A 12,298-nucleotide genomic window follows, 5' to 3' on the forward strand; every position below is an offset into this window, starting at 1 on the left:
TTGCCATCATTACTGTATCACGCGACTAACAGGATGGCAGAAGGCAAACTTGGTCTTTTTTCTCGTGCAATTCCTGTATTGTTATATATTACCACACCTGGCCTGTGGGGGGAGCCAGAGGGCTGTCTGTGTGTGTGCGTGTGTGCGTGTATGTGTGCGTGTGTGTGTGCGTGTATGCGTGTGTGTGCGTGCTTGTGTGTGTGTGCGTGCTTGTGTGTGTGTGCGTGTATGTGTGTGTGTGTGCGTACGTGCGTGTGTGTGCGTGTGTCGCTCCCTCTCCCAGCTCTTGTCGGTGCCCAAACTCACTGCTCCTCATTCAGAGAAAGGTCAAAACTGCACAATTTGTGCAATAAATCATCATCATCATCATAACAGTAATAATAATAATAATAACCTTTGCATTCGGTAGAGTGTCTTTTTACACACCGTCGCGACGTCTCCAAGGGCTCTGACGCCCCCGCTCGCAAATCTCGCGTCCGCCTCGCTTAGCAGCAGTTGTTGGTGACGAGTTTGAGCCGTTCCGACGTGATTCGCCCGCGGTGAAGATGCGAGTGGTAACTCTGGAACTCTCCCCACCCCCCCACCCCACCCCACCACCACCCACCAACTCCCCACTTTCAAGTCCCGCCTAAAGACCTTCTGTGTTGATCGTCCCTACGGTCACCTCCCCCATCCCTCTCCCCCCTGGCTCGGTGTCAAGACTCTGACATTGTCAAGGGATCCGCGCGAATGGGGGGGGGGGTGTGGGCGCTGTGTAAATGCAAGTCGTTGTTTCCAGCTCTGTGTTTCTACCCCGGCAGGATTGTGGAGGTGACGGGGGAGATGGAGCGGCTGAGAGCTCAGCACAGGGAGAAGGAGCAGGCGGTGGCCAACCTGACCCAGACCCTGGTGGGTGAGGGGGTGGGGGCTGGTTAGCGTGACACTCACCCCCAACCCTGAGCTGCTGTGAGGGAGTGGGAGAAGTTGAGTGCTGGGAATAAGGGGCGGGGGTTGGGAAAATGGGGGTGTGAGGGCTGGGAATGGGGGGCTGGGGGGGAGTGAGGGTGGGGGGATTATAGCAGGAGCTGGTGCCCTGAGCTGGCTGCCGGTGACCGGCTGTCTTGTTGTGCAGGAGTCTAGCCGTGCAGAGGGACAGGACCGGCCGGAGATGGAGACACTGATAGCGGAGCTGGAATCCATGCAGCAAGCACTGAGAGAGATCACACAGGTACATAGTCTAGGCTAGCGCTCCAGTGGGACGCCTGGGGCGGGTGGGGGGGGATGCGGTGGGTGGGTGGGTGGGGGGGCTGCATTGTCAGAGGTTCCGTCCTTCAGATGAGACTTTAAACCGAGCTCCCGGTCTGCCTGTTCACGTGGACGTTAAAGATCCCATGGCGCTATTAGAAAAGAAAAGGGAGTTTCTCTCTCTCTCTCTCTCTGTCTCTCCTGGCCAACGATCCCCTCATGTAAAAAATTGGTGACTCATTTCACGACCGTTTGTGGGACGTTGCTGTGCGCAATTGTGCTGCCGCGTTTGCCTACAAATACAGTCAATGTCTTCCTCTCTGCACTGACTGACACTCACTCTCTCGCCCTGACTCTCTGCCTCATTCGCTCACTCTCTCTGGCTCTCTCTATCTGTCTGTCTAATGGTCTGTCTGTCTCTCTCTCACTCACTCACTCACTCACTTTCTCTTTCTGTGCACTGACTCTACACTGACTCTCTCTCCCCTCCCGCAGGTTGTGCTGTGGGACGCTAACAGCGAGGGGCAGCTCACGTCCCCGGAGCAGACGGGGGAGGGGGACTGCTCCGTGTTCAGCTGCGGGGGGCTCTCGGCCAGCTTGCGGCCGCCGTCACCACGACGCCGGATATCCCCGCGACGCAGCCGGTCTCCGGGCCGTGCTCTGTCTCCCGGCGTCACCGACTCCATGCGCTCGGCCGTGCAGGGCGCTGTGCAGAGCCGGCAGCTACTCATCCAGGTACAGAGCCTGTCTGACACCGCGGAAAGCGTGTGCGTGTGTGAGCGAGTGAGTGTGAGTGCGTGCGCGAGTGAGTGAGTGGGTGAGTGTGCAGGGGTAGGAGGTGGTGGGGGGGGTGTGCAAGTGTGTGAGCGTGCAGAGTGGGGGCAGGGAAGATGCCGGGATCCGGTGTGATACCTGGGGCTGTGTGGTGTTGCATTCCAGGATCTCCGAGCCAAGTACGGAGCAAGCCAGGAGCTGTTGGCCGCGATCAAGAAGCGGCTGGTGGAGAGCGAGAGCGAGCGACACGCGCTGGAGAGACGCCTCCAGCAGCTGAAGGAGGAGTTCGGCCGCTCGGCCCGAGCCGAGCAGGACGCCAAGCGCAGCGCCAGCCGCCTCCAGGCCTCCGCGGACTTGATGAGCGGGTCAGTGGACACGTTACTTACCCGTCCTGTTCATCGCTCTTGCTCTCCCTCCCTCGCTCCCTCTCTCTCACTTTCCCTCTCTTGCTCTTTTTCTTTCTCACGTCCGCTCTCACTCTATTTCACTCTCCCTTTTTTTCTCTGTTTGTCCCTTCCCCTTCTTTTGCTCCTGCTGTGTGTCTGTCTCTGACGTTCTTTCACCCTTTATCTCTCTCTTTCGCTCTGTGTGTGTGTGTGTGTGTGCGTGTGTGTCTCTCTCTCTCTCTCTCTCTCTGTGTCTTACGCTCTCCCCCTCCCCAGTGAACGGCTGACCCTGGAGAAGCTGACGGAATCGCAGCAGCAGCAACTGGAGACGTTGCAGCAGGAGATCGAGAAGGTCCGAGGGGCCAATAGCGACCTGCAGCGACAGAGCCACAAGCTGGCAGCCGAGAGAGAGGACACGGCCAAGGACAAGGAGCGAGCACAGCGAGAAGTGGAGCGGGGGTGAGTGGTGGTGGGGCGGAGGGTGGGGTTGACACCTTGCCCTCTTCCTTCCCCCATCTTGGGGTCACACCTGAAGACCTTCCTCTTCGACGGTGCTTACCGTCACCGTCGTCCCCCGCACTCCCGGCTCTGTGTGTGTGTGCAGCCCGGTGACGAATCCTCTCCGTTTCTATCCATCAGCCACAAGGTCACCAAGCAGCTGGAGACCAAGAACTCGAGCCTGAAGAAGGAGCTGGTGTTGACGAAGGAGGCGCTGAGCAAAGCCTGGCTGGACAAGGAAGTGCTGGAGACCGAGAGAGCTGGTATACAGGAGGCTCTGTGCAAGGTACCCCCCTCCCCCCTTCCCCCCCCCCACACCCCCCTCCCCAGCCCCCCACATACACTCCACACGCACACAGGCCCAACCCCACCGATATAGGGTGTAATATAAATTTAAGTTGTTGTTGTTGGGGACGGGAAGAAACACTTCAGTGAGATCGGGCCGCTCTGTTACTGCCGTTTCTCTTCCTGTTCTTCCTCCTCTCCCCCACCCACCACACCCCCCTCCCACTCCCCCTACCTCCCACTCCCCCCCCCCCAATACCACCACCACCACCAGGCGGAGAGCGGGAATGCGGAGATGGAGCTGATGCTGAACAAACTGAGGACGGAGGAAGCGTCACTGAGGGACACCCTGACCAAGCTGAGCGCCTTCAATGAGGGTCTGGCTCAGGACAAGGCCCAACTCAATAAGATCATCCTGCAGGTAACGCGGGCTTTTACAAATACCCTCCCCGTAGCCAGTTAATAATCCACACCTGCGTCTAACTCGTGATGCCCACTGACATCAGTTCAGCCGAGGGACCTCTCGTGAATTACTTCATCGAAGGTCGCGTCGGAGCTGCTTCTCTTCCCTGCGGTGTGTGTTGCAGCTGGAGGAGGAGCACGGGGGTCTGCTGGGGCAGAAGAAGGAGTGGAGCTGGAGAAGAGCTCGATCCGCGACGAGTTGGTGCGTCTGGAGCAGGAGAAGCTGGACCTGGGGGCGGAGCGAGACGGGCTGGAGCGATCGCTGCACGGCTCCGAGACCAGCCGCGACAGGCTGGAGCAGGAGCTCCTGACCAGCCAGCGGGACAAGGCAGAGCTTCAGGAACAGCTGGGCCAGGTATAGAGCCTCCTGCAGCGGACGCTGCGCGTCAGTCAGTCTGGCCCAGTTGGTAGGGTTCTCGCCTCTGGACGCTCTCACCTTGTGGAATCCTGTAGCTCAGCGGTCAGAGCACTTGCCTCTCAAGCGATTCGATCCCCGGCAGAGAGAAACGCTGGGCAAGTGTCCTTACTCCACACGCACGCCTCTGTTTACTTGGTAGTAAGTAGGAAACCGGTTGTTAGTCAATTGGCGGATGGCATTTCCGGGGATAAGAATCCCTTCAAAAAAAAAGAATCATACAACTGTGCGCAATTGGCTGCCACGTTTCGTCCACAAATACAGTCAACTCACTGTACAGTGTATCCTGTGAAACGCTTAGAGACGTCTTAAAGACGTGATAAGGCACTGTATCAAATGCCAGGATTATTAGTATTATTGTTGTTGTTGTTGTTGTTGTTCTCCCTGCAGGCCACGAGACACAAGAACAGTCTGACCGAGGAGCTGAGCGCCTGCCGGCTCGAGGCTGGCCGGCACGGTGATTCCCTGCTCAGGGCCGGCAAAGAGAAGGAGGAGCTGGCCAAGGAGAAGGCGGGTCTCGAGGTGCAGCTGACGGCGGCCGAGCGGGCCAGCCGGACCCTGGGAGAGGAGAGCGCGAGGCTCAGGTAGGAACCCACCAGGAGACACGGCGTCGTACTCCAGCCAGCACCTGGTCATAACAGCACTCACTGATACACCTTACTGCGCCCACCAACCCCCTCCCGCCTGTGCCAGCTCTTTGGAAGAGCTACCCAATCAGTCCCACTCGCCCGCTCTATAGAATCATCGACGCTCTCCAGCTACACTAATTATTGCTTTGTGCTTGAAATGCTTTGAATGTGACCGGCACCTCCCTCCCTCTCTCTCTCCCTCTCTCTCTCTCGGCTGTGCCAGGTCGGAGAGGGAAGCCCTGGAGACCAGCCTGTTTGACACCCAGCAGTTGATCACTCAGCTGGAGACACGGAAGGAGCAGCTAGAGGCAGAGAACCAGACACTGCTTCTGGCCAGAGAGACGCTGCAGGGTGAGAGCGTCAGTGTGGGGAAGGGAAAGGGGAAAAGGAGCAATCGGCATCTCAGAAAAATGGTGGGGTGCGGGGTGGGGGGGTGGGGGAGAATATAATGGTGTTCCCTTCCACCTCACATATGTACCAAGGGTAATAATCCCTTCAAAAGATTTTTACCAGTTAGTAGGAACCGCTTGTCAGTCGATTGGGGGATCGCTCTCCGAGGATAATAATCCCTCAAAAGAAATGGTCGCTCAATCCACGACTGTTTGTGGGGACCCAGCTGTGCGCAATTGGCTGCCGCATTTCGCCCACAAAATACACAGTCACTGTACTTTACAGTGTATCCTGTGAAGCGCTTTGAGACGTCTCGAAGACGTGATGAGGCGCTGTATCAAACGCAAAGGATTGTTATTATTATAATAAAGGTGAACCTTCTCTTCGCAGCCGAGGTTTCCCGGGCTCAGAGGGAGCTGGAGACCGGGCTGGGCCGGGCGGAGCGGGACAGGGAGCAGCTGACACAGAGGCTGTCGCAGGCGGAGCGTGAGGCTCAGGTGTCGCTGAGGAACGAACAGGCAGCGCACGAGGAGGACGTGGATCGCCTGCAGCGGGAGAAGGTACCAGGGGCAGGGGGTGAAGGAGATAGAGTTGGGTGTCATCCGCATACATGTGGAAGTGAGCCTCACGTTTGCGGATAACAACAACAACTTGCGTTTACTCAGCGCCCCTCATGCAGGGTAGCGTCCCAGAGCACTTGACAGTGGAGGAGCACAACATCGAGCTGGGGGGAAGGAGCGAGGTGGGAGGGGGGGGGGAAGGTGGAAGGTGACCGTAGGCATGGTCGAAGAAGAAGGTGGGGAAGGAAGGGGACAAGCCGGATATTGCCGAGCGGGAGCGTGTGGATGTCAGTGATGGACGTCGTGGCTCTCTTGCGGCAGGAGAGCTTGCGGATGGGGCTGGAGGACGAGAGGGCAGAACTGCTACACCAGCTGACGCAGGAGCGGGAGGAGCTGCTCGCTCGCTCCGAGGCCGAGAAGGAAGAGCTGAGCGAGGCCATCGCCTGCCTCCAGCAGGAGCGCGACCACAGCCTGCTGCTGGCCGAGAACCAGAAACAGCAGGTACCCCGATCCCCATACCTCAACCGCACCCCCTTCTGTATCCCAACTCCCTTCCCCCGTCCTCTCCTGTACCCCAACCACACCAGCCATCCACACCTTCTCGGCCCAGACACCACCTCACCCACCCTTCCCCATGCTCTCTCGCTCTCTTGCACCCAACAACAACGACGACAACAAATTACATTTGTATAGCGCCTTTCACGTCTGGAGGACGTCCACACGCACCTCCTGTGGGTACTGGCAACACCCCCACCTCCTGCACCCCCCACACACCCCCCCCCCCCCCGATAATAAATATTTTATCTCTTTGTCTCTCTGCCTGTGTGTGTGTGTGTGTCACAGGCTCTGTCACTAAAGGAATCCGAGAAGGCGATCCTGGGGGAGAAGCTGGCGAACGCTCAGCGGGAGATGGTCAATATGTCCATGGAAACCGAGCAGCTGCGGCGCGACACCGCCACCAAACACGAGCAGGACAGAGTGTGTAACTCCCCCCTCCCCAAACAATCTACCCCCCCACCACCACCCCCCCACCGCCACCCACCCCCACCCCATCCCCCAACCGATAGGTTCCGGCGTCCGGGCAAGGTCTGTACACGCACAGCCTAGAGAGAGATCACACGCACAACAACAACAACTTGCATTTATATGGGGGTGGGGGTAGGATCCCAGGGCGCTTCGAGCCCGCGTGTTGTCGCCCACTCACACTCGCTGGGTGTGGGTGGTGGGGGGGGGGGACGGTTATCACGACGGCTGGGTGGGGTGGGTGAGTGAGGATGGCGGGGAGGTCACCGGTGGGCGGGGAGGTGATGGGGTGGGAGATCAGTTGCCGCTGTTTTGACGCGAGCCGCGCGGTGTCGTCTCGGCAGAACCAAATTAACGAGTTGGCGTCAGAGCTGAAGAATTTCCGAGCTGAGTTCGAGGAGAGCGTCGCCACCCACGAGCGGGAAGTGAAGAGCCAGAACGAGCAGCTCCGCGACCTGACCAAACAGCGGGAAGGGGCGCTCCGAGAGGTCAGTGTGGTGGGGAGCAGTAGTTATGGGTCCTTTAGTTCGGCCTTTCTGGAAACGTGCAGATGTATGTGAGTTCTGGTGTGCACGTGAGTGACTAAGAGTGCGTAGGAAAGTGTGTGTGTGTGTGTGTGCGAAAACGGGTATCTTGAGAGAATGTCTGTGTTAAGTGCGTGTGTGTGTGTGTGCTACCGGGTCCTTGCGCGTTCGTGTAAGTGAGTGTGTGTTAAGTGAGTGTGTATAAGCAGGTGTGTAGGTACACCCGTGTATGGAAGTGTATGTAAGTGCGCGTGCAACCGTGTGGGTGGTGGTTGTATAAGTGCGCGGTGTCTGCGGTGTGTGTGTTGAGTGCCTGAGTGTGCGAGAGTGACTGTGAAATGTGGTTCAGTCGCGGTCTGACGCTGGTGCCGCCGGTGTGAATGACGGCAACGGACGGCAGCGCTGTGGCGTGAGTAACAGAGAGACCGACCCTGAGGGGAGTGAGTGTTAATGAGAGGCGCTGAGCTGAGGGGAACGAACGGCCCGTTGCAGGTGGAGGAGCTGAAGGTCGGGCTGCGGGTGGCGGAGGACGACCGTGACGCTGTCCGTAGGGACCTGATCGAGGCTCATCGCGAGGTCCGGGAGAACCAGGAGGCCCAGGAGCTGCAGCGGAAGGAGATGCTGGAGCTGAAACGGATGCTGAGCGACGAGGTGAAGGAGAAGGAAGAGGTTCAGAAATCCAACGAGGAGCTCAGAGCCGGTATCAAGAGAGTCGAGGGCGAAAGAATCAGGTGCGGGGGATTGGGGAGAGTCAGTGGGGGTGGTGGGGGGGTGGTAGAGACTGGAGAGGTTAGAGGCACGCGGTGGGTGGCGGGGGTGTCAGTGAGGGAGAGAGTTCCAGAGTTTCGGGGTGAAGTGGCTGAAGGTGAGCAAGCAGCACTAGGAGAGGAGGGGAGGCGGGTGAGTGTGCTGTTCCTTCCGTGTCTTCCTGTCTTCCCCGCCCCCCACCCCCCACCCACTCCCCCACTGCCCGGGGGCCCTGTGTCCCACTGATCGGCTCCGTCACTCTGTCGCCCCTCAGCCTGAAGCGAGCGAGCGAGGAGAAGGAGCAGCGGCTGAGTGTGCTGGAGGAGGCCAGGTCGGCCAGTGAGAAGGAGTCGTCTGACCTGAGGGCGAGTCTGCGCGAGGTCGAGAAATCCCGACTGGACGCCCGCCGTGAGCTGCAAGACCTGCGACGCCAGGTAACATGGGGGAACGATGATTGCGGCAATGTATAATGTCCGACAACATGTCCCCCTTCCCCCCAGGCCCGCCCGCACAGTGCACTCTGTAATAATAATAATAACAACAATAATAATCGTTCCACTTGAGATAGCGCCTTACCGCGTCGTTGATAACGTCAAGCTCTCCGGGACGCTACCCTGCGTGAAGGGCGCTATAAATAAATGCAAGTTGTTGTTGTTGTTGCTGCTGCTGCTGACGTGTGGCAGGTGAAGACGCTGGATGATGAGAACAGGAAGAAGAGTAAGGAGGTGGCTGGGCTGCAGACTCGTGTGGAGCTGAATGAGCAGAGAGAGGAGGAAGGTCGGCGCGAGGCGTTCGGACTCAAACAGAGAGTAATGGAGACGGAAGCCGAAAGGGAGGCCACTCGGAAAGAGGTGAACAAAGGGTTTTCATCCCGGTCCACAGCTTGGCGGCGGTGGTGGTAGTGGTTGGTTGGGGGAGGGGAGGGGTCGGGGGTGGGGGTTCGAGAGAATGGGTTCAATATTTCAGGCTGTAATTCCACTCCTTGGAAAAGAGGCGATTGAGAAGTGATATGATTGCGGCCTAAGATTGTAGAGGGGTTAGACAATGTGGATGATGACAGGCTGTTTCAACTCGTCGGAAATAGAGAAATCAGAGGACACGGCCTGCGATTGAAGGCGGGTAAATTCAGAACAAATCTACAGAAACACTATTTCAGTGAGCGAATAATAGACCTGTGGAACAGGCTCTCCAGGGAGACGGTTTAAGTAGGAAGTGTTGATTCCTTCAAACACAGATCAGCTTTTCTTTTAGGAAATAACATCATGGGATATAGTGTACAGGTAATTTGGGACATATGTGCAAGTGACCACCAGGAAGGTGGAAGGCGAACTAGATGGACCTTGGTCTTTTTGTCGTCTAGCATTTCTTGTTTTGTTTCTCATCCCCCCCGCGGTTGCTGGGACGAGGGGGGAGTTGGCTTCCGGGGTGTCTGGGAGCGACAGTCTCTCACGGCTGAATGTCTGGTGCATTGGCAGTTGGTGAGCCTCCGGCGGAAGCTGACGGAGATGGAGGGCGGATGGCGATTGCAAGAGAAGGAGCTGTTGGGCGGCCTGGAGGAGGCTCACGGCAACGAAAAGAAGCTGCTGGACAACACCCGCAACCTGGAGCTGAAGCTGGAGAGCGCCCGGCTGGAGACCCAGGCCCTGGGCCTGAGTCTGAGCGCTGCCGAGGGCCGGCTGGACGGGCTGGAGGCCGAGCTGGCCCGAGTGGAGGGGCTGAAGCGAGACACGGAGTTCAAGCTGGGCAGCCTGCACTCCGCGCTGCGACGCACCCTGGGTATCAGCCGAGCCGGACGTACACCCAGCCCAGCCGGGCGTGGCCGCAGCATCTCCCCCCAGCTCCCCCGGTCCCCGGCTAAAGGTAGGGAAAAGCTCCACGTTCTCACGTGCGTTTCTTTTTTTTTACACGATTTCATTCACTTTTCCGGGGGAGATAATCCCTTCAATAAATAAATAAATAAATTATAGTCATTTGGTCGCTCAATCCACGGCTGTTTGTGGGACACTGCCGTGTGCAATTGGCTGCTGTGTTTCTCCCACAAAACACACAGTCTCCACACTTTACAGTATATTCCGTAAAGCGCTTTCAGACGACATGATAAAGCGCTGTATTCAAACGCAGGGATTATTATTTATTATTACTGTCATCAATTGTGGCCGTGTTCATTCCAGGCTTGGACACCAGCTTCGCCACTGGGACCGAAGGCCAGGGTAGCCCGATCCCAGCGACGGCAACACCGGAGGGTGGGCTGGGGTCACGCACCGCCTCGCCTGACCGCGCCTTCTCCCCGTCCCGCAGCGAGCAGGGCGTGGCCGACATTGACCCGGAGGTGGTTCGATTAGCGCTCCGCAACTTCCTTCAGGAACTGAGAGATGCTCAGAGAGCGCGGGTGAGTGATGTCACCAATAACTGATGTTGTTTCCCCACAGCAGCTGAGCGAGGGCAGAAGTAAAGAAGAATATCCTCTTCTATAGCATCCTAGCGCGTGTGTGTGTTGCGGATGGACGGGGGTTGTAGGGGGGGTTCAGTGGCGGACAGGTGGGGGGTGAGTGGCTGGGTGGTGGAGGGGTGGGGGTGTGGGGTGAGTGGGCGGCTGGTGGGGCTAGGGATAGGATGGGGTAAGGAAGCTCAGCGCTGAGGCTCTCCATGGAATTCTGCCATCTTCCCATCAGGATGAAACCCGCGTTCAGGTCACCAACCTGTGCCGACGACTGGGCGAGGTGGAGGGCGAGAGGGACAGCGCCAACAGCCGGCTGGAGCAGCTCCAGAAGTCACTGGCTGAGTGTGAGGAGGGTAAGTCAAACCTGGGTCCTGTGGTGGGATGGAGAATGCGATGGCTAGTGGGCTACTTGCAAGTCCCCCCTCTGTGCGGCCTGTGCTGACTCCAAACCATCCTTGGTGTTGCCAGGCAAGCGGGACGTTGGTGGGCGGCTCAGCGGGGCTCAGACGTCGCTAATGCTGCAGGAGGAGACGATGCGCCGGGGGGAGAGAGAGCGCAAGACCCTGCTGGACAAGGTGGCCGCCCTGGAGAGAGGCCTGCAGTCGGCCGAAGGCGACAAGAGGACGATGCAGGTCAGAACGGCGCTGAGCCTTTGCCAGCTTCAGTCTAAAAGAGGGGAAGGATGGGGGAGTAACATCCCGCTAACACAGGCACAGGAGGTTGTAACGCACGCGTTGTGTCTCCTCGCTATGCATTTACGCCCCGTCTTTCCACTCCAGGACAAGATAAACAAGATGAAAGTGAACGAGGCCAAGCTGGAGACGGACAAGCGGAGACTGCGGGAGAGCCTGGAGGCCGCTGACACGCGGGGCACCAAGCTGGAGCTGTCCCGGCGCTCGCTGGAGGGGGAGCTACAGCGCGCCAGGCTGGCGCTGGGAGACCGCGAGGTGGAGATCCAGGCGCTGCGGGAACGCGCCGAGACCCTGCAGAGGCAAGTGGCCGACGGTCAGACTCGAGCCAACAGCCTGCAGCTCAGCACGGACCGGCTGAGCGACTCGCTGGCCAAGGCCGAGGAGGAGGAGAGCCAGCTGAAGGACAAGGTGCAGAACCTGTCGGTGACGCTGTCCAGCCGGAACGCCAGCTGCTCCACCCTCCAGGACAAGCTGCTCCAGCTGCAGAAGGCGCTGACCTCCAGCGAGCACGACCGCCGCATCCTTCAGGTCAGCCTGCAGCCCGGGCCCCGCTCACTCACACCTTTATAAGCAACGATCGCAGTAATAATAATCCTTGCATTTGATAACAGCGCTTTTTATCGCGTCTTCAAGACGTCTCAAAGCTCTTGACAGTATATACCGTGAAGTGTGGTGACTGCGTGCGCGCTTTGCGGGCAAAACGCGACGGACAAATTGTGCACAGCAGCGTCCTCGAACACAGTCTTGGATTGAGTGACCAGTGAAAGCAGAAGATCTTGTTCGTTTCAGGAACAAATTAGATTTCTGCTGGAACATAATATCTGGGCATACAGTATATAGACACAGACACACACAGATATAGTATATAGTTTGGGACACAACATGTCAAGCGATTGCCAGGATGGTGGAAGGCGAACCAGATGGACTTTGGTGTACCTTCGCCATTATTATTATTATTATTATGTTATTATGAGAGTCGGGGTTACAGCGGGAGCCTGGTCAAAGGCTAATGTCTCTCTCTTCTAACCGTGGCAGGAGCGGCTGGATGTGGCCCGCCAGGCCGTCGTCGAGGCCAAGAAGCAGAGCTCGGGGCTGGCCGAGCGGCTCCAGGGATTGCAGAACGAGCAGCAGGACCTGGAGCTGCACCGAGCCGAGGCCCAGGGGCAACTGAGGAAACACCAGGAGGTGAGCGGCCGGGCTCAGTAAATACCCACTCCTACTAAGCGCTCCGAGACGCTCTCCTGCGATG

General features: G+C 58.2%; 1 protein-coding gene across 1 annotated transcript in view; it reads left to right on the forward strand.

Moving 5' to 3' along the window:
* LOC103187449 (rootletin) overlaps positions 1–12,298 on the forward strand; it is a 29,866-nt gene that overhangs the window by 10,765 nt on the left and 6,803 nt on the right. Inside the window, 24 exon segments of the mRNA XM_042343586.1 lie at positions 801–888; positions 1,112–1,207; positions 1,720–1,959; positions 2,164–2,363; positions 2,661–2,843; positions 3,024–3,168; positions 3,442–3,588; positions 3,755–3,794; positions 3,797–3,984; positions 4,435–4,628; positions 4,897–5,024; positions 5,454–5,623; positions 5,945–6,124; positions 6,467–6,601; positions 6,991–7,134; positions 7,663–7,901; positions 8,192–8,351; positions 8,601–8,768; positions 9,393–9,777; positions 10,089–10,306; positions 10,590–10,710; positions 10,826–10,989; positions 11,137–11,577; positions 12,085–12,234. Coding sequence (XP_042199520.1) covers positions 801–888; positions 1,112–1,207; positions 1,720–1,959; positions 2,164–2,363; positions 2,661–2,843; positions 3,024–3,168; positions 3,442–3,588; positions 3,755–3,794; positions 3,797–3,984; positions 4,435–4,628; positions 4,897–5,024; positions 5,454–5,623; positions 5,945–6,124; positions 6,467–6,601; positions 6,991–7,134; positions 7,663–7,901; positions 8,192–8,351; positions 8,601–8,768; positions 9,393–9,777; positions 10,089–10,306; positions 10,590–10,710; positions 10,826–10,989; positions 11,137–11,577; positions 12,085–12,234 — 4,324 coding nt within the window.

This window comes from Callorhinchus milii, unplaced genomic scaffold (assembly GCF_018977255.1).
Source record: "Callorhinchus milii isolate IMCB2004 unplaced genomic scaffold, IMCB_Cmil_1.0 Scaffold24, whole genome shotgun sequence".
NCBI classification, from domain to species: Eukaryota; Metazoa; Chordata; class Chondrichthyes; order Chimaeriformes; family Callorhinchidae; genus Callorhinchus; species Callorhinchus milii.